Genomic DNA, 22,510 nt, shown 5'->3' with positions numbered 1-22,510 from the left:
CCTGATGTGAGTCCTTGGCCCCATAGCCAGCTGCTCTCAGGCAGTATCCCCTGAGACTCTGGCTGAGCTGCCTCCCTTTGATCCCCAAAGGGCTGGCACAAATCTCTAGGCACATTAACTCGTGAAATGAAATCTGCTAGGGTTTCTCACAGTTAGGATAGTAGATATGCTTTATTCAGTTCAGTTATGCTAGTTCTCTTGATCAAACACAACCCTAATCCCCCAACCAGCATCCTTGTCACTGGTTCATCAAGGAACCTTTCCCTTGGGGGCAAATGACACTGGTCTTGGGGACCACTACTGCCTCTTTAGGACTGGACATCAAGTGTGGACCCAAAAAGTTGGCTGGCTGAATTAAGTTAAAGGACAGATAACTCCAGGGAGGAGATACAGAGATAGACAACCAGATTATCGGCCTCACATGGTCAGTGTCTCCAGGTTTTAGTTTGATTTCCAGTAAAATGCCAGGGATGATGGAATTATCCAACCCATAATCATAATTCCAAAAAAGCCTATAGCTGGGCTCTCCCTGCCAGAAGATAATCAAATCAACTGCATTATTTTTTTAACCTAACAAAATAAAATGCTACACTAAACTCACTTTTAAAATCAAACTGGAATTTAGTTTTTTAATTATGAAAAAAGTGATTTAGCCAACATTTTTTCCCTCAACAGCCATAGTGAATAAGAAACTACAAAGCATAACTCTGACCTCGGCCTATTTCACTTTCTATCTCTTCCCTTTTCCTTTTCCCAGCAGCACTCTTGAGACTGGGCACAGTGGCACACTCCTGTAATCCCAGCCATTTGAAAGACTGAGGCAGGAAGACCACAAGTTCAAGGCCAACCTGGACACCTTAGTGAGATGCTATCTCAAAATTTTAAAAAAGTAAAAAGGGGATGTAGCTCATGGTACCAGACACTCCAATACTCGGGGGGGGAGGGGAAACACCCAATATTACTCTTGGAATCACAAGATCTTACCTTAGATAGAGGACATTGGCTAACTCTCCATGGCAGGGACAAGGAGTTTTGTCAAAGGATTGCTTTGTTCTTTCCACACATAGAGTTTTTTGTTTTTTTTTTTAACCCTGAGATTGTTAAAATTTTCGTCTGTTTAAAGTCTGGGGGCTGTTTCCAGGTATTTTAGTGTACCAGTAGGAAGGCAGAGTTAATGAGCAGGTTAATGAAAGACCCAAATGTCCTTCTTAGTAAAACAGAGTCAAAGTCTTCAATCAAAAACAGTCATTGTTCCTAAATACAAAAACTAAAGGAATCTCAAAAATGTCCTTAGAAACCAGGCCTTGTGGGATTGTAGGTTTGGTCACTACACAGGGAAGGCTGGAAAAGTGCCTCCAGAGGCAGAAGGGAGGCCAGCGAAGAGTATTTAAGGTGTGTATTACTGGAAAACATCTTCCTAACTCCTTTAGCTCTTTAAGGCTACAGAGCAAAGAGGGAGGCTTGCAGACCATGGCTATCACCCCAGGTGTGGCCCTCAGGGCTGCACTCAGAGCCTGTTCCCTTCTGAGTCCTGCGTATGAGAGGAACTGCTGAATGCTGAAAACAGTGATCATGCCTTTCATTAAACCTTCACCAAGCCTTCAGAGCAATACCGATCAAACATTGCCGCAGTCTGGCTGGGCACAAATCACGAGCCACTCAAGCAGGAACAAACTTTATTTCCAAACTCCACCAGCTCACTCCCTGGGAACTCTCCCCAACACCACCCCCGAGGCTCCTCCAGGAACACACCACACACCAACCGGAATTCCCACCACCGGAACTTCACCAACCAACTCGAACTCTTCAGGAATCCCCGTGAGAGCTCAACCCAAACTCAATGGGAACTCCGTGAGAACTCAAAAGTCATCATCTTAATGGCTCGCTGGCGTCACCTCTCAATCACTACTTCTGGCAAAAATGCCATGCGTCATCCCGACTTGGCTGTGGCCCTCAACAAAACAAGGTGGCGATTTAATTGCCACTCCCTTTCTTGTCCTTGGAGCTCCAGCCACGGAGAGCTCCTTTCAGTTCCCCAAACCCACTGGGCATTCCATGCCTCTTCCTGACCTCACCTCCTCATCCTCACCCCAAGTTGTGATGGACGAATACCTGTTTATCCTCCATCTGGAAGTGCTCCCATATCGCACCTGGCGAACCCCTGCTTACCTTTCCAGACTCCAGGGAAGCCTTTCTTCCCTTGAGTTTTCCTTGCCTCCTGCCCCCACTGAGAGGAAGTACCCCCCAACACACACACACACACACACACAGCCTGGGCATGATTCAGGGTGGCCCCAGTATAATCTGATAGCACAGCGAACATTGAGGTTGACCCCCCAGTATCTTCCCACTCCAAAGGTGAAGACGCCGTTCTTCTTGATAGTGACTACTCACAAGTGGCCACATAGTTTGTGCTTTTCTCTGCCCATCTGAACAGCCTTGAGAACTGGGTCACATGCACGCATGAGCCAGCTTCTGTGCACATGCGTCAGGTGGAGGCTGGTTCACCTGCAGCAATTTTCTTACTGGAGTGGGAACTGATGGAGCCCTCCCCTGCTCCTTCTTGAGAAGGAGCCAAAAATGAACCCAGCAGTAGCTGCTTGTCACACAGGGGCTCAGATCCAGGAAACAGATTTGGGGTCCCAGCAGATGGAAGAAGACGCAAGACACAGTTAGGATAGGACATGCTTTATTCAGAGGTGGTAACAGTTTCTAGCCTCCACCCTCAGCTTTAGCCCCCAGCCAGGTCCACTTTAGTCCCCTATTTAGCCCATAGGTCTTTTTTATATGCAGGCCAAACAAAGAAGATTTGTGCCAATAGGTTTCACAAAAGGGCACATACTCACAAGTTAATATTTATGACCTTGTGTGTGTGTGTGTGTGTGTGTGTGTGTGTGTGTGTGTACTGAATCTGAGTGTTCTGGCCTTGACTAACCATAACATAACCAATTCCCAGTCCTAGCTACAACTACAAATAACATAGCCCACCGGAAGGGAGGCAAAGGAGCCTAACTACAGCCATTTGGGGCCTACCCAACACTGCTTCTCTTGCTTTTGGGTGTTTGGGGGGTGGAAGACAGGGCTCTGTTGTCTTCTAGTTGACCCCAGGCTTCAGGATTTCCTCATTAGGCTCCACCTGGACAGCCTTCTTTCTGCTCTCTAATCTCTCCCTCTCCACCATCAGACCTCTCTGATGTCTCTTTCCTCCACAGGCAGTAACTAACTTGTCAGCACTTACCAGTGGTCATGAGCTCCCAAGCTTGCCCACCAGCCCTTTCCAGCTGCTTCCACTCACAGGAAATCCACAGGAGCACTAGCCATTCTCTAGCTTCATTTACTTGCCAGGCACTGCATTAGATGATTTATATTCATTACTTCCTTTAATTCTCATGACAATTCTGTAATTATTCTTTATTCCCAGTTTGCTGATGAGGATGCTGAAGCTCACAGGAGTGAAGTAACTTGCCAAGATCACACAAGTAATAAGCAAAGGGAGCTGGGATTCAAGGCTCTTGTACAGCACAGGGAGGGAGCACTGTTGCAACCTCACTCACCACAGAGCTGCCTACTTGCCTTCTCTGCTTCCCAAGGGCCAGCTCTTTTCGGCTTCTACAAAAGGTCTCGGCAGCATCAATCCACATTGACAGCAATAGCTCTGGGGTCTGCTCACAATCTTGTGGAGGGAACTGAGGGTTTCTAGCCCCAAGGAGGATGAGTAAAGAGAATTCTGTCCCCTGAGCACTGTAAGTAGGATGATTTTGGAAAAAATCAGATGTCTCCAGACCCTTTATGAGATGGGCCTGTGATGCAAGGGGCACCATGCTCACTAGGTGGCAGCAGAGAACCAGCAGTGGCCAGCAAGGTACTAGGGTTCAAGTTTTAACCCTTGGGCAGGTGTAAGGGATGTAATAGTGGTCTGAGCTGGGACCAAGAGGTAACAGATGGGCAAGCACACTTTACCAATGAGCTACATCCCCAATTCCTCTTTCTCTATCTTTTCATGGCTGACCCCTTGTCATTTAGATCTGTTTAAATCTTTCCTTCTTTCAGAAAGGTTTTCCTTGTTTTGCTTAATAAGGATCAACTCTTCTTTTTCTGTTTTTTTTCTCCCATTACCAAGTCCAGTGATGGCTATTGAAGTATCCAGTTTCCGGTAGAGTGATACTGCACTCACACAGGGTAGTTCCTGTCCACAGACCAGCATGGAAACTGGAAAGGTACAGGATCTGAAGGGAATGGGGTCAGAGGGCTCAAATGTTAGGGTGATGGGAGCTTTGTGGTCACTTAACTCAAGTTCGTGGCCAATAAGAACTCTCACATTCCTTAATTCTGGAGGGACTTTTGTTTTGAGGGTCTTTGATGGCCACTTAGCAAAGGTGACTACAGTGTCCCACTGAAACACTTCTGGAATATCTACATTTGACTCCCAAGGTAGATTTGGATGTTAAGTGCAATTATCCTGGCTTCAGTCAGATTCATAGTAGGTCATATTCCACCTTGAAAAAGAAAATTTAATCTTCCCTTTGTAAATGCGTGGAAACTCACTGTCCCCACTGGGAAGTTAACCCCAGGTCATCACAAAGAACTCAAGGAGCTCAGCTTGGAAAGTTTTATAGATCTTCTAATTCCTCTTATTGGATGTGAAAGTGTGGGACTGGATGATCTCCAGATCTGAACTTACAGGTTCTTCAACTCTTTGAGGTAGAGATGAGGGAGAGTCTAGGGTCCCCAATTAAATTTGGATTTCAAATAAACAAAAAAAATTTTTTTTAGTATATGTCCCATGCAGTATGTGGGACATATTTATACTAAAAAAAAATATTACATGAGACATAGTTATACAGAAACATTATTCATCATTTATCAGAAATTCAAGTTTCACTGGGTATTGTACATTTATCTAGCAATCCTAGAGAGAACCAGCATTTAAAATAAATGACTTCCCTAGTCATTTGATGAAGCATTGAAACTGGGGAAAACAGAGGCCACAGTGAGCTGTGGTGTTTTTTTTTTTTTTGAAGGTGTAATGAAGTCTGTTTCTTTCATGCCAAATAAGCAATTACAGACGACCCCGTCAGGAATTCAAACCCGTGACTATCATGGGACTCAAGACCAAGGCAAAAGAAAAAAAAAAAAAAGTTAAAAAGATTAAGAGCCAGAGAAGCAATCTTCACACATACGGCCAGCGAGCAAGCGAAGGACTAGCTCATCAGGGACGGTAAGGACATTCCTTTTCACTGTCATTGTGTCCTATTCTTCCAGAACAGGGCCTGGGAAATGCTGGTGGACCTCTCTGCTGTCCTCATTGCCTACCTGGTTAATTATTAACAGGATTTCTCCTCAACATGTGTACTTCTCCAGCTTCTGGGTATTCACAGTCTCTTCCTAGATTCTCTCTCTGTCCTCTGCAACTTTTGAGAACAGTGATTATTCCTGGCGTGCAGGACAGTCTGCTGGTGACTAGCAGCTCCCTGCCTGGATGTACTCTCCTGCCATTTGCAGGACCACATCTCATATTTGAATGGGATGAGGTGCATTTGCTGTCCCTGTACTGTTTGTTGAGGCTCTGAGCTTGAGGTATAGATGTACAAAAACAATTTAAGCAGAATTAATTGGGTTTCTTGTCTATAATTTTGAAGAGCATTCACCCCTACATTATCCACCTGAGGTGATCAATGAGTTCAACTATAATTTCTTTTTTACTACTGGGAAGGGCAAATTACACATAAAACGCCCCCAGTGGAAAGGAGTCATGTGGTAAAACCCCCACTCTGCTCTCCATTCTCTCTGATGTTCAAACTGGAGCCCATTAATATAACTCTGTGGGGATCAGGACTTTGAAATTCACAGAACAGCGAAAGGGAAGAAAAATACACAATAGTAAGGAGAGAAGTTTCCATTCTTGGTTTTTAATGAGCTCACTTTAATTATAACCACTGCAGTTCATGAACTTCTTATTTTTCTTTGTATATATTACAATATTTTAAAAAAAATTGTTTTAGGGCTGGGGATGTGGTTCAATCCTCAGCACCACATACAAAGATGTTGTGTCTGCCGAAAACTAAAAAATAAATAAATATTTTAAAAAATTCTCTCTCTCTCTCTCACTCTCTCTTAAAAAAAAATTGTTTTAACCCCATCCATGAGTTGTGAACTAAAGGGAAGCAGAAATTAATCTAGGTGAAAGGGAAAAAAATTGTCAGACAAAGTCAAGTCCTGAGCTTCCTTGGCTTATTTTGGGTGATGTGCACAGGGCAAGCTAAGACATGTGCGGGGTGGAGTTGGAAGACACTATGCTTGGTTGCTCTGCTTTACACACCCATGGCCCAGCTTGAGCAGGGGATGCTTTGAGAAATACACATTATCTCATCCTAGCCACTGTCCAGTCCAGGGAATGATATAAAATACTAACTCTGGAGCGTTACTAGAAATTATAGTTTAAAAATTATCTCATTAATCACCTCAGGTGGGTAATGTAGGGGTTACTAAGAGTTACTAAGTCTTGTTTTATTAACTAGTGTCCTAGGTCAGGGAAGGTCGAGAATGAATAGAAATGTGTTCTTTTTGTTGTTTTCTTAAAATTTTTTTTAAATATTTATTTTATTTTAATTATCGGTGAACACAACATCTTTGTATGTGGTGCTGAGAATCGAACCCGGGCCACACGCATGCCAGGTGAGCGCGCTACCGCTTGAGCCACATCCCCAGCCCTGTTTTGTTTCTTTTTGCTATAAGTTTATATAGAGAGTCAAATTGAAGACAAATGAAGAGCATTCCCCCCAAAAATAACTTGGTTTGAAATATTTTCGGCTTTCATATGTAGTTTCTTCTTCAAGATTAATTTTCTGTTAGTGGAAGGGACTTTCTAAAGTCCTGGATGTTAGTGAAAGAAGTAGATACAAATCCTCTCAGAGAGAGAAAAACCAGAAGGTGCCCCAGTCAATTTCCATCACCTGGCAACAATGTCTTTGTGGATCTTTATGAGATATTGCATAAAAACACTTTAGATACACTAAATGATGCCCATGTGCCTCTCTGTTAGGTGTCCTGTGCCGTGACCCCACAAGATGCCACAAGAAGAGGCTCACTTCATCTATGGTAACCTCAGGAAGGGGCACAGTTATTCTTACATAACAACTGAAGAGTAAGTTCAAAATAAGACCCACTAGGATTTTCAATTTGCCAGACTGCTGACTCCACCTACACAAGCCTGTGTACTCATCTCCCTGTGTTTATCTCCCCAGACAGTAAAAACCCTGACAATAAAAGGAGACCTTAGGGTCCTATAAGGGGCTCTCTCAAGCGTCTCTCAGGCCAAACAGGAAGGGAGATAAGTTGGATCTTGCTGTTCTCCCCCGCACCGCCCAGACATCTTGCTATTCTTGTCTACATTCTGGGGTCTTAACTGTAGGTTCCCAAGCTGGAAAACACCTGCCCAGGATCAAGATGCTTTTTCCCTCAAACCTAGTTCTGTCAACTCCACTCAGGCTCCTGAAGGTGCTTTGCAGACAGAATAAAGTTGACTTGCCAAACAGCCCATGGGGATGAGGTGCAGGTGTGTGGGCTGATTTCAGGATGAAGATTGTGGCCATGACCTTTGCATCGTAGCCTTATCCTACAGAAGGGTGTTTGGTATTATGAGTTAATTAAAAATAAGTATTTATGTGATTAGCATTTCCAAGTGCTAGGCATTGTATACCAGCCCAAGAGTTAATCTCAGCAAGTGTAAGTGCTGTTAAGGGAACACAGAGGCTGCAGGACATACCCTGTGAAGGGAAGGTGTCCAGGTGGAAGGGTGGGCTCCACCCTCTGAGCAGGGACTCCAACAGGTCAAGGAGCCAGACTTTTATTTGGACCATCTTTTATGTGGTCTATTAAAAACTCCCTGCAAATCTCTACTTTTGGAAACAGCTGTTGAAAAATCTTCAACAGACCCAATTATCAGGAACAAGCAACATGAAGAATCTATCAGATACCAAGGAATAATTCAGGCTGGGAGCATTTCCTCTGAAGACCCCAGTGAGAGTCTCTCATTCCCTTTATGGTCAATTAAGGAAGGGGGTGGTGGTAATATCTTTCAACAAGTTGTCCCAAGAATAAAAATATGCTCATTTTAGAGTGAAGTGGAGGATGAAGAAGATAAATTGCCCATGGAATTATTTAGGATATTATTTCAGCTACTATAAGATGACTTGACAACCTCTTCTTTAAAATGTAATTCTGACTGGGGCTATAGCTCAGAGGCAGAGCACTTGCCTAGCATGCATGAGGCACTGGGTTCAATCCTCAGCACCACATAAAAATAAACAAATAAAATGTAATTTTGTTAATCTCCCATGTAGTAGTCCAAGTGTATGAAATTCAAACTGGCCAGCCTCCTTCTCTCTGATTACTCCCCTTGGACATTGCTTTTTCTACATGGTTAGAAACGGTATGTCATCATCTCTGTGTCTCACTAATAGAAAGGGGGAGATAAAGGGAAGGCTAGGGACATTCCTTTCAAGTGACAGGCATCCACTGCTCACCCACCATTGGTGATGCTCACCCTATGTTGTGCTGTATATGAGGAAAGTCTTAGAAAAAATTGGAAATGTGTATCTGGCCATGATGTTGGGATTTAAATCCAGGTTTGTTTGCTTATAAAGCACTATGCTGCAGGCCAGCAGAGGCAAATATTTGCACAGTCCCATCCAACAAGAGGCTAGGGCAGAGATCAGAATGTCTACTGTGAAGCCAAAGGCTGGAGGCTGGAAGTGGTCAGCTCAGTAGGCTTGAAAAGAGCTGTTTTTTTTTTTTTTTTTTTTTTTTGCTTCACATTGTTGTCTCTCCCAGCTGGGGAAGCTAATGGCCAGGTGGCATCCACAGCCCAAACAGAATTGCTCTCAGGGTCTAATCAGGAAGACAGAAACCAATCAGGCATTTCAACCTTGGTATAAGGAACTGGTTAAACAGATGCTGGGCCTGAGGAAGCAAAGGAGACCCAGAGAGGACCCAAAGGCAGGAACTGCAGGAGGCTGCTTCCACACCTGGGGCTGGGCGAAGAACTGCTCACCCTGGGTGGGTGAGCAGTGGATGCCTGTCACTTGAAAAGAATGTCCCTAGACATTGGATGGGACTATGCAAATATTTGCCTCTGCTGGGAAGTGCGGGGCCGTCGGAACTTGGAACAGAAAAGGGACCCCACAGAAATGGGACCCACAGTTCTGAGGAAGGATTTCTGCTTAGTTGGTCCTGGGGCTTCAGGAACTTAGAGGAAGGGCCTATGGATTAAATGCTCAGACCTCTGTGGTGGGCACTGATCAGCTAGTGAGAAGCGTAAAAGGCCTGGTCCTGGAGTGGCAGAAGTAGAGTGAGTGGGACTAATGGTGAGAAGAACTGCCTCTGGGGCTATGCTAACTGGAGGGAACACCCCCTTCTTCCTCTTCCAGTCCTAGTGGACTCCCTCTAGGTGCTAATGGGAGCCAATGAGCCAAAGAGAAGTGGGGTTTGTATTTCGACCCCAGCACCTCAGAGCAGAGCATAGAAAGGTGGGTTTGAAGTTGGGGAACAACAGCTTAATAAAAGGCATATGGAGTTTATTACCATCATCATATAAAGGAGTCTCTGACTGAAGGCCTAAGCTTTCTGTCTTGCATCCTGAACAAAGGACTGATGCAGAGTCAGGTGGATTCTCTGGTAGCTTCCCTGAGAACACAGGGGAGCCTCAGGCTCTAGCCCTAAAAACAAGTGAACAAACAAACAAAACCCCAAAAACCCCATTTGACCTGTACGTGTGGGAGTGGTCTTTGCACAAGCAGAATGCCATTTCCTTTGACATTTTGCTGTCTGTACGAAGGTCAAATGACCAAAGCTCCCACAAAGTGACTTTCTTAACCTCAGTCTGTGTGGGCAGGAACTATTGAATACATAGAACGTCATGATTTTATGCAGGGTAGTGAAAGACTAATCACTTCTGCATAAGGCCACCAATGTCAGGACTTACCCTCAGCTGACCTCCTGTAAACAGGTGGATGGAGATAGGGAAACACGGACCGCTGTACTGCAGCAACAAGTCTCTGAGATTCTCCGAGAATATTTATCCTTCTCACAATCTTACCACCAGATAGACTGAGGAAGAACAATGTGAAGTAGGCAACCCCAAAAAAGGCTTTGAAACCTCAGTAGATAAGGGATCCCACACTGAGTGGGCATAAATTGTCTACAGAGCTTGCTTTTAAATTAATCTCAGCTAATTCTGCTGCAGGTGGTGGTATCTGGGTGACACTTGGGAACCCTGTTAAGATGGGCAGTGGGTTCTTCTGGTGTTCCTTTGTGTTTTATGCACTCAGTCACCTGGGAATGTTGTGAATACAGTGTGACTGTGCATAAAGAGCTAGAACAGAGTTTTCTCTGTTCTAGGGAACATTCTAGGGGAACTCCCGGGATAAAGTTGGAGCACAGACATGCTGGGAATTTGATCAGCTGCCTCTGGTCATGAGAGCACGTTGTACACTCTTGTGACAGCTTCATTTTAGGAGAGAGTGATTTCTGCAGGAAGAACACTGGCCTGGGAGACTGAAAACCTGGGTCTGGCCTAAATTCTAAAGTTCCTTCTTTGGGTGACTAGTGCCAGTTACTATGATTGCTGAGTCTGCCACTTACTGGTTGTGCAACCTTGAGCATTGTACCAGCCTGATGTCAGCCATAAAACAAACGTCATATTTACCTCAGAGGGTTGTTGTGAAGATAAAATGAAAGCGCATTTGCAGGGTGCTTAGCATGGGGCCAGACACAAATTAGTACTCAATGGATGGATGGTACAGGAGTCACTAGGGTGGTAGTGATGCTGATGCTGAGAGATCTTAATAGGTCTCAGCTTCATGATCTAGAAAATGGGTAGATTGATCTCCATAATTGGGTCAGAGCTTCCATAAGCTCTGCAATTGTGTGGTTCTCTGCATCCCTTTTGGAGATGGACAGGACATGTTTGATACCTCAGTAGCTTGGAGCTGAAGGTGGTGGGGCAGGAGGTACTAGGCAGAACTCTCTCCAGAAGTCTCTGTTTAACCTTGCTTCTCCTGTAGCTGCTCAGACACTTGTAGATCACCCAGATCCAAAGAGCCTTTCTTAGCAAGTTTATAGCCACAAGTAACACACAGTACTCTCAATTTTGATTGGGCTGTTGTGCGGAAAATCAGGGAGATGCTAGCTAACTGACAATCTTATGCAGGCAGTGACAGCCCCAGGCCCTGATTCCAGTGCCTTCGTGGTAACTGTAAGGCTTCCGGGGGGTCACAGGACTCAGGGCCCCCAGGCTGGTTTAATCCCAGATTGGCATTCCATGCTTAGGATCAGATCCTTCCATAAGAAACTAAGCTCTGCTCTAGGTTTAGCTTAGAATCCTCTCCCCAGGGTCACAGGGGATGTGGGGAGAGTATGGGGCAGATGTCTTTGCCTCGGGTAGCTTTGTCATTTGCTATCTCTGGATAACCATGGATGAGAGTGGCATCCACCTTTACAGGGTTATTATGAGAATTAAAAAAGCTAATGCATGTAGAATGTTCAGTGCAGCACCTGACTTATTGTAGATGTTCAGTTAGTGCTAATTTATATTTCCTTTTTCTGGACTGAGTAGGAGAAAATGCTTTAAACCAGTCCTGATGAGAAGAAAAGATAATTATGCTCCAATAGACATATTACCCACATGAGGATCAACTGCTAGGGCACTTCCTGTGCCTAGAACTTGGGGGCTTGGGTCATGAAGTTAGCAGTGGTCCTGTGAGTACACACCTGAGAGGCTCCTAGACTGGGACCTGTCTCTGATTCGGGAGCTGAAGGCCTGGTGGGGGTGCACTGTGTTGGGGATGGCAAACTGCCTGGGGACTGAGAGGTGATTCTCTGGGCTATTAAAGCCTATATGAAGAGAGAAGAGTGATTTATATTTTATTACAATCTGAAATAATGTTTGTATGCCAAGTTGGACTTGTCTATCTCTTGGGCCAGGGCTGCAGGGATTGGCTTCCTGATAGTGATCCTGGGAATTTCACTGCTCATCGGCTGCTGGTATTGTAGAAGACGAAGTGGATACAGAAACTTGACGGTTGGTAGAGTTCCCACTGCTGGGGGATCCTTTCAGATCAAGGACTCCTTTTCTGCTCCTTTCTCTGAATTTTTGGGGAAAGGGATAAAACATTCTCATGATCATCTCTAGCTTTGATTCCTGCTTCTGATTAATCTTTCCATACTTTATACTTCTGGGAATTCTTCCTTTCCTTCTGCCCAGGCATGAACTCCAACCAGGAACTTGCACAATTTCTTTGGTTGTACTTGAAGCAAACTTGAGAACTTGGCTGCCATGAATAGCTGAGTACTAGTGTTCAATGGGGGCACATAGAAAGGGGCTTGTGATCACCTGAACAGCAGGACATTAGACTCCTCAGATTTACCAGTGCTTTGGGATATTCTCCCTGGTTGTTACTCCCTGTAGCGGACTGCTTCTCCTATCTTGTCTCTTTTACATCTTTCATCTGGGTAACCTAGGAAATTCCAGGTTCTCCTAACTTTCTTACTACATAGCCTGGGTATCCAAAACCCCTCTGGGCATCAGTGCAATGAGAAAACCATCCTCCTCTCAGAGGTTCAAAGCATCCCTATTTTATTATTTATTTTTAACAAGCTCCATTCTCTTTAGGTGATCAATTTGGTTTAATAGTTATCTTTTTCTTCTTTACCCCAACAAACAGGATGCTAATACAACAACCCTATCTGCTCTTCTGGTACTGGGTGCTTCTTCCCCACGAGTGGGAAACATCGACTGAGTCTATAATTGTAATTCTCCCTCTCTTATTAATACACCTGGAAACTTTGGGAAAGTATTGTCTTTACAGAAGATGATGAAAAGTCTCATTCTTTATTCAGCAAAGGTTGTGTGAACGAGTGCAGGATTGGTGCGTGTGGGTCTACAGCTTGGCAGTATGAAGAAAAGGGGGAGAAAGCAAGAGATGCACCTTCCAACACTTTCCTTCCTTGGCAAGACACTGGGCAGTTTTGTATCTTCTTTTCCCTAATGCCCTTCTTACCAGTGTTTTTCCAAATACAAACCATGAAAAACTGGGCAAATTTGGGTCTGACACATCACAAGCAGAGCCTTCTAGTTGTGTTCATATTCAGTGGGAAAGAGGAGAAGGTGCTGAGTCTGAATAAGAGGACTGCAAATCAACACTGGATCAGGAGGTTAGTGACAGGACTGGGGCTCGTGTGACAAGTGCCTCTGCACTACAGTTTAATAGAGGGACTTTGCTTTCTGTCATAGAACTTCATTTGTACCTCTAGCATGAGTGAATGACAATAACCCTATAATTGGTTATTTACTTTTTGCCTCTTCCACCCATTCACAGCTACCTTCTCCCCTCAATTTATGAACCAGGACACTGTACCTCCAGTGCTTGGCACATAGCAGTCATACAGTTGTGCGGCATCAGTATTTGGTCTCATTGCCTACCCTTGACTTACTTTGCAACCTTAGATTTTAATTTCTCCAAGCTTCATTAGCTCTATTCTACACTTAGACATGGTAGAAATATGTGATATAATACAAAGTTTATCAGTTTTTATTTAAATTTATTTCTTCTGTTTTTGCTTCATCATATATTTGTATTTAAAAATCCACAATGGTTTAATCTTTCAAGGAGTATGGCTACACAAACTTAATATGTTGGTATGTACTTCCTAACCATCTGCAATTATTAGCTTGATGTAACTGAACACAAAGAATGATTTTTCTCCTTTCCGTTTCAACACTCATTTTAAATTCATTCAATTTGCAGAGTAACAGAGGATCTTAATGCCATGTGCTCAGACACTGTGAACATTTTTGGTTGGTAAGGTCCAAGTTCAATTTCCATTCCTCTAGGATTAAATCAGTGATTCAAAGAGTTTCTGAAAAAAAAATTTGGTATGGGGGGGGTGTTGGGGGAGTGGTACTGAGGATTGAATCCAGGGCCTCACACATGCTAGGCAAGGGCTGTACCACTGAGCTCCAGACCTTTTTTAAAAACATCTATTTTGAGACAGGTTTTGCTACATTTCCTAGGCTGGCCTCAAACTTGCCAACTTCCTGCCTCAGTCTCCTGAGTAGCTGGGATTGCAAGTAGGTACCACCATGCCTGGCTTGGAATTTTCATGAGATAAAAAATTCTGTGTTTGAATTCCATGATTTCTCCAGTGCCTAAAAAAATTGCTGTCATACTTGTTTTTAAAATTAACATTAAAATCTTGTTTTGAGACTTTCATGTCTCTAGGAGAGCCAGGTTGGGAATCAGCAGTCTAAGATATTTAGGTAAAATTATGAAAGATAGTGCTGTAAGTACTGCAATTTAAGTACATAATTACCTCCCTTTTTCTCTTCAGTGATTCTATTTCTATTTTAAAGCAGAAGAACATAAATGACAGTAAACACAAGCTTTGGGTACCTGAGACTTCAGCCATCTTCACTTGGCTTTGAAATGTGTAATTTACAACTTCCATTGACCACAGTATGGTAGCAAGGTTGGTTAAAATTTAGATCACCTAAAATTTCTCCTTTGGTTAACAATTCCCCTGAGTCCCGCAGATCACCTTTTGAAAGGAAAGACTGCTTCTGGCAGCAACATGTTTCCACATCAGGGAGTGGGAAATAATTTTTGAGGAACTGGACACTGGTTTTTACATACTTGTTTTACATCTTCACTTGGAAATTTAGTTTAGTACATAATACTTTTGAATTGTGGATTAGAATTTCAAGGCCCTTGCTGACAGCTCAATTTACATTCCTGTCTCAAGGTACTAGGTTTCTCAATGCATGGTCGGGAGCCACCTGCACTGAAATTATCTGGAATTCTCACTAAAATGCAAAATCGGGGAACATCTGTGGTGGTGGGATCCAGGAATCTGCATTTTAGCATGCACATTGAGTTTGAATGAAATGCAGAAAATGGGTAGTAAACTGGGAAAGTGAATCACACTCCTATTCTATGGTAGTTCAGAGACTTAGAAGAAAAGACATCAATAATTGATGAAGGCAGTTTTCTTCTTTTCTTCTCAGTATGCTTTTTATTTCCCTTTCTTGTTGCATTAGCTAGAACTTCCAGTAGATGTGGAAAAGTAGTGGTGAGAAAGGATATATTTACTTTGTTCCTGATATCAGTGGGAAAATTTCAAGTTTCTCATCATTAAGTATAATGTTAGCTATGTTTTTTGGTACATGTTCTTTAGCAAAGTTGAGAAAATTTCCCTCTGTTCCTAGTTTACTTACAATTTCAATCATGAATAGGTATTGGATTTTGTCAAATGCTCTTTCTAACATCTATTGATATGACCATGTGATTTTCTCCTTTAGACTCTTAATGTGCTGGATTACATGAATTGATTTAACATGAACCAAGTTGCTTGTATACCTGAGTAAATCTACTTGTTTATGGTGTCTAACTTTTTTTTTTTTTTTAACACATTGTTGAGTGTGATTTGACAATATTTTCTTGAGGACTTTTGAATCCATGTTCATGAGAACTAGTTTTTTTTTTCTTGTCCTGCTTTGGTATTAAGGCAATACTATTTGGTATTAAGGCAATAATATTAATACAGTGGATCTTGTTTTTGACTCACACTCAGAGAATGAGTTAGAAAGTACCCTTCTGCTTCTTTCTTATGAAACAGATTATAGGGAATTGGAATAATTTCTTTCTTAAATGTGTGGTAGAATTCACCAGTGAACCCACCTGGGCCAGGTGCTTTCGGTTATCGAAGGCTAATTATTTTTTCAATTTTTATGATGAATATGGGCCTAACATGATTTATTTCTTCTTGTGTGAGTTTTGAAAGATTGTGTCTTTCAAGGAATTGGTGAATTTTGTCTAGGTTTTCAAATTTGTGAGTATAGAGACGTTCACAGTATTTCTTGATTACCATTTTACTGCTCACGAGATCTTTAGTAATGTCCTCTTTCTTTGTGTTTTCTTTTTCTCTCTTACTTACCCTGCCTCAAGGGCTTTCTTTATTAACCTTTTCCAAGAAACAGCTTTTGGTGGAGAAAATTTTTCTATATTTTTCATGTTTTCAATTTCATAGATTTCTGGTCTACTTCTTTTCTTTCATTTTTTGTTTTTTGTTTTTCTTCTGCTTGTTTTGGATTTAATTTGGTTTCCTTCTAGTTTCCTAAGGTAGAAATTTAGGCAATTGATTTTAGATCTTTTTTTTTCTTTTCTAAAGTATGCATTTAATGTTATAAATTTTCAGGTAAGTACTTTCACTGCATCCCACAAACTCTGATAAATTGTGTTTTCAATTTCATTTAGTTCAAAGTACTTAAAAGTTTCTCTTGTAGAAGTTTGTTGTTTATTCTTCAAGTATTTGCAGGGGTGGGGATTTTTCAGCTATCTTTCTGTTTTCTTTTTATTTTTTTATATTAGTTTTTTGTTTTAATTAGTTACACATGACAGTACAATGATCTTGACATATCATACATTTGAATCAGTTGGAATATAATTTCTCATTTTTCTGAGTGTACAGGTTGCAGAATCATATTGGTTATCTTTCTGTTTTCTAGATTATCTATCTTGCTGATTTCTAGATAAATCCTGTTGAAATGTAAGAGAGAACTGCATGATTTCTATCTTTTTTTGTGTGTGGTACTAAGGTTTGAGCCTAGAGATGCTCTACCACTGAGCTGCATCCTAAACTCCTTTTAGTTTTTTTTTTTTTTTTTTTGAGACAGGATCTCTCTTAACAGAATCTTTCCCAGGCTAGCCTTGAATTTGAGATCCTACACTTCAGCATTCTGAATCACTGGGATTGCAGGTGTGTACTGCTATGCATGGTTCCTCATTTGTATTATTTTAAATATGTTAAGACATGTTTTATGGTCCAGAATGTAGTTGATCTTGGTGAATTCTATGTGACCTTGAGACTATGTATATTCTGCTGTGTTGGATGACAAGAGCATCCATTAGCATCTAGACTCTAGGTCTATCATATCTACTTGGATTGACAGTTTTGATAGGTTTAACTGTGTCCTTAATGACTTTTTGCCTGGTGGACCTGTTCACTTCTGATAGAGGGATGTTAAAGTCTCCAAATATAACTCCACAAACATAGTGGATTCAGTGGTGGTATCTCCTTGAAGTTCTATCAGTTTTTGTCTGTGTATTTGCTGCTCTGTCATTAAGTCTGCATGTTAAGTTTTAGGTCTTCTTCTTTTTTTTTTTTTTAAAGAGAGAGAGAGAGAGAGAGAGAGAGAGAGAGAGAGAGAGAGAGAGAGAGAGAGAGAGAGAGAGAGAATTTTTTAATATTTATTTTTTAGTACTTGGCGGACACAACATCTTTGTACGTGGTGCTGAGGATCGAACCCGGGCCGCACGCATGCCAGGCGGGCCCGCTACCACTTGAGCCACATCCCCAGCCCCAAGTTTTAGGTCTTCTTGGAGAATGAATCCATTTATCATCGTGAAATGCCTTTTTTATTCATGACTTTATGTGTAGTCTGCTCTTTATGAAATTAACATAGGAATTTCCACTTTCTTTTCTTGTTTTGTGGTACTGGGGATTGAATTCAGGACCTTGTGCATGTAGGTGAGAGTGCTCTACCACTGAACTATATCCACAGAACTTTTTATTTTGAACAGGGTCTTGTTAAGTTGCTGAAGCTGGCTTCAAACTTGTTATCTTCCTGCCTTAGCTTTCGGAGTTGCTGGGATTATATGTGTGCACCATTATTCCCCCTACTCCAGTATTAGGGATTTAACCCAGGGACACTTTAACACTGAGCCCCATCCCCAGCCTTTTTTATTTTTTGATACAGGGTCTCTTTAAATTGCTTAGGGCCTCACTTAGTTGCTAAGGCTGGCCTTGAACTTGTTGATCTTCCTGCCTTGGCCTACTAATTTGCTGGACTTAAAGGCATTTGTCATTATTCTCAGTTTCCTGTTTTCTTTTGATTAGTGTTAGCATGATATATCATCTCTCTCCATCCATTTACTTTCCACATACATGTGTCTTTTACGGTGGATCTTGTTTTTGACTCACATTGACAATCTAATCTGTTAACTAATGCATTTAAACCATTGACATTCAAAGTGATTATTGATGTAGTTGGGATCAGTATCTACTATATATGTTACTGTTTTATATATTTTTTGTCCTTGTTCTTTGTTCCTATTTTTGTCTTCCATTCTTTTTCTGCCTTATGTGGTTTTAAATGAACATTTTATGTGATAGCATATATGGAATTTCATATATGATTCTTTCTTTTCTAAGTATATACCTTTTAAAATTAAATTTTTAAGTGGTCGCCCTATAGTTTGAAATATACATTTTTAATTCATGTCCCCTTTTCAGGTAATGTGAATACCTCATCCTAACAAAATCACCTAGTATTTCCTTCTCATTTGTTGCATCATTTCACTTATATATAAGAATACATAATTAAATACATTGTTATTATTCTAACTAGTTGCTATGTCTTTTCAATTAAGAATAAAAAAATAAGTTTTCACTTTACCTTCATTTATTCTTCAATATTCTTCCTTTCTATATGTAGATGTGAGTTTCTGGTCTGTATTTTCCTTCTTTCTAAAGAACTCAACATTTCTTGCAAGGCAGGTATACTGGCAATGCATTCCTTCACCTTTTATTTGCCTGAGAGAGTCTTTATTTCACCTTCATTTTAAAGGCAATTTCATAAGAGGTTCATTTTATAGATTCAATCTTCTCCTTCCCTTCAAAAATATTAATAGGTTACCAACCTGGTGACAAGCACTTCACCAATGCTTTTCCTTTAGTTAATTCCCACAACTCTGAGAAATAGGTGGTATTATCTTCCTATTTCTGATGCAAAAACTGAAATTCAGAGAAGTAAAGTGACTAGCTTGAGGATACAGAGCAAATAAATTGCAGAACCTCGATTAAAACTTATTCTTAGCCTCATCTTTTATTTAACAGACTCAGTTATTTCTTGCTCATTCACTTTTATGAATTTCTATTGCAGGACAAAAATCTTCATGCTGGAATTCAAACTAACTTGAGGGAAAGATGCCCATATGAAGGGCTTGGTCATCAGGACAGCAAACTGTCTTTTCAAAACCAAAACTGTGATCCTCAGGTAGGCTGAGATCATGCATCTGAATATTTTTCCATATGATTGCTTTTAGCTCAATTGAACAAACTGATTTCTACTGAAAAAGCAAGGACAGAGTAAACATATTTACTGGTATTAAAATGTAGATCTAAAAATGATCAAAATGGTAAATTTTGTTATGCATATTTTAGTACAATAAAAATGAGTTATCATAAATAAAAAAACAAATTATATCTTTTAAGTTTTATTTTGATACTGGGGATTAAACCCAGGTGTGCTTAACCACTGAGCCACATCCCCAGAGACAGAGTCTCACTAAGTTGTTTAGGGTCTCACTTGGTTGCTGAGACTGGATTTGAACTCACGATCCTTCTGCCTCAGCCTCCTGAGCCACTGTGATTACAGGCATGCTCCATCATGCCCAACTAAATTGTATTTTGCATACTCAGATTTTCCAGGGTCAATAATGACAGCCCTACACATAAGACCCAAAGAAGAAACTGGTTTTAGATAAAATATCCTTATGTTGTATGTTGTGTTTTTAGTTACATTTGCCCTTTTCATCAATGTAGATACATAGAGAGGAGGAAAAAAGTATCTAATATTAATTGCAAAGAGCTGTGCTTTAATGATGCAGTAGCCACTAGTCATGCATTTTTATGGATACTTGGAACAGTAATTTGAATTAAGACATACTATAATACACATCCTATTTCAAAGACAGAGTATATGAAAATCATTAATGATTTTACTATTGATTACATGTTGAGATGACTATGTTTTAATATGGCAGGTTAAATAAACTGTTTTATCAAGATTAATTTTTATCTGCCTTTAAAAATGTAGTACTAGAAATTTTTAAATGGCATATGTGGCTGGTACTATATTTCTATTAGATGGTACTGGTAGAGAAGCAATGGAACATAATGTTTGAAAGCACTGACTCTGGAGCCAAATGACTGTATTTGAGAATTAGCTTCATGTCTTACTGCTTATATGATCTTGGGTGAGTAACTTCTCTGTGCCTCAGTTTTCCACTCTGCAACATTTCCTAAAATGTTGAAGGACTGACACATTTTTGCTCAGTTGGTAGTATAAATGTATCTTTGGACACAACTACAAAGATCTAGGTGGTAAAGATTCAGTGCATATTATCTGTAAACAGAGTTCAAGTATTCATTAGTTAGGACTTGGGACTTCTATTGACATTAATTATCCAGGTATAAATAGACTTTCAGGTTTTGAGAAACCCCTTAGTCCTATTTTTTTTTATCCTTCTCTCTGACAATGTTTCAATGTATATATTTACCTAACTGGGTGGAAATTAGATGTGAACACTCAGAAGTTTCAGTCTACAGCAGAAATATAAACATGATGCTCTTTTGACTTAATGCCTCCCCAGAAATAGACATGTTTGCCAAAGCCCACGTTCTCCCTTTCTCATTCTCACAGGTCCCTGAGGCTCCTCCTGCTTATGAGAAACTTTCTACAGGACCGTCACCTCCACCTTACTCACCCTGAGAGCCAGCAAAGCCATCTGAGAAGTGCTGAAATGCTTTCCCTCACACTTTTGCTTTAACTTACTTTTGACATCTAATGTTCTACTTTAAAATGAACAACAATGTACATCTCTAATAGGCCACTGTTAAATTATTAACAGGACAACTAGCAGTACTAATCAAGTGAGGAAATGATGAAAAATATTAAAATGGAAAGGCTTCATTAATATATACTGTCTGTACTAGTAGTAATGCTATTAAATCCATTATTTTATGAATAATAGAACTCAAGTGAGTGTTCTGGGACTATCTATTTCTTTTAAATTGAAATTCAGCTAACTTATAAACTTTTATTCAGATTTTTAAAGTAGCAACCTCTTGACCAACATGAAATGTACAGAGAATTGTGGCAGGTGTTATAGCCTGCTCACAAAGGACACTTAGAAGCTTAAAACTAAGAACTGAAGGACCTACTGATCTGATCTGGACCATGTCAGCCACACCGCTTCATATATAATAATACACCCTAAAGATCCCCACCTTCAGTAATATATATAATGAAGTTATAATTACATTTTACTTTAAGGGTCAATGTTATCATAATTAAGGATAAGAATCTTCTCTTAAACCAAAAAGTGGTTTAAGGATTTAAATAAGCAAAAGTCACTAAAGTTTGACTCTGTCTGTGTACAGTCTTAAGTGTCCCCATGGCAGTTTAGCTATTTTCAGGTTCCAGAATCTCTCAAACAAGAACATACAAAAAAAACCACATAAAGGATAAAAGATTATGGAGCCGTATCATTATTTGTATAGCAACAGTGCAATTTGCTTTTCTGCATGTTCACATATCACACTATTATCTATTTTTTTTCAGTTAGCACATTAAATAAAACATTTGGCCAAAATAAAATAAAAAATAAATAAAATATTTGGTCAAAATTTATACCCACTACCTTAAATGGAAAACTAGCATCATTTTCCATAAACAGAGGATAACTATAAAAACGAAGATAATAAAAGCAGATTATTTTTATTAAAACCTAGGAAGACATTGATGGTTGTAGAAAGCTGTGAACCTGAGACCTGCTTTCTTGGCTAAAGAGGAAGATTACCAAGAGTCAGAGAAAACTTACAGGCTGCAGTTGACATAATCAGAAGGTTTGCAAGTTTTAAAACAATGGCTTTATCACTGTGTAATCCACCGTTATTTAATGCTGAGTTGCTAAACCACCTAAAATCATTTTGTGTCACTGGAAACATAAGCATAACATTAACCAAAGAAATTAGGCTGAAGGAAAATAATGGAATAAAAAAATGACATTCAACAAAACATGAAATTTTTTTTTTTTTTTTTTTTTTGCCTTTTCCTGATTCTTTCAGGACTTACCACTTGATAATACTCCCCTTCCCTGCCCTCTTTTAAAAAAAATCCAAATAGAGAAAACTTCATTAGGCATCTGGCCATCTCCTCCCCTCATTGGAAGGTCTCACCTGAGCTGCAATCCTCCACATCTACAGAGGACCTGTGGCTTGAGTCCTAGACCTCTCCAGGACTCCCAGACTGACACCCACTGATGGTTCACTCCTTTCCACATTGAAGGTCTGTTCTCACAGAGTCCCTCAAACAGTGTTCCAGGTGATGGACATGGGGGACTGGGCTGAGTGCGCCAGAGAAAAACTGTGAGAGTGAGATTTTATTGGAAGGAAAAAGAAGTGCAAGATTCAGAAAGACCAGCTCTCCTCACAGGGGAAGCTTCACGTCTGCAGATAACTTCCTGGACTGGGAACCAGGTTCAGGGCAATCCTGGGAGGCACATGCTAAAGATGGAAAGGTCAAATGACGCAAGGAGCCTGGGTAGTGACCACTGAAGGAGAGTCTTCCTAAACTGGGAATGCTTAGATTGAAGGGAGAAACTAACTGGCC

The 22,510-nt window shown here is 40.8% G+C and overlaps 1 protein-coding gene across 3 annotated transcripts in view; it reads left to right on the top strand.

Annotated features, from left to right (window-relative positions):
* Positions 1-21,206, top strand: part of Mlana (melan-A) — a 65,543-nt gene extending 44,337 nt beyond the window's left edge. Inside the window, exons 2-6 of one of the 3 annotated variants that reach the window (XM_077108825.1) lie at positions 4,121-4,217; positions 5,057-5,218; positions 11,983-12,079; positions 18,998-19,111; positions 20,540-21,206. In XM_077108825.1, coding sequence (XP_076964940.1) covers positions 5,100-5,218; positions 11,983-12,079; positions 18,998-19,111; positions 20,540-20,608 — 399 coding nt within the window. In that variant the 5' untranslated portion in view covers positions 4,121-4,217; positions 5,057-5,099 and the 3' untranslated portion in view covers positions 20,609-21,206. Of the gene's footprint in view, positions 1-4,120; positions 4,218-5,021; positions 5,219-7,067; positions 7,145-11,982; positions 12,080-18,997; positions 19,112-20,539 lie in introns of those variants that run through there. The other 2 variants (XM_077108824.1, XM_076843434.1) reach the window with 2 other exon arrangements.
* The last annotated feature ends 1,304 nt before the right edge of the window (positions 21,207-22,510 follow it).

The sequence above is a fragment of the Callospermophilus lateralis genome, chromosome 2 (assembly GCF_048772815.1).
Source record: "Callospermophilus lateralis isolate mCalLat2 chromosome 2, mCalLat2.hap1, whole genome shotgun sequence".
Lineage (NCBI taxonomy): Eukaryota > Metazoa > Chordata > Mammalia > Rodentia > Sciuridae > Callospermophilus > Callospermophilus lateralis.
Note: the sequence above shows the minus strand (reverse complement) of the source record. Positions and strands in the feature narration are given on the sequence as shown.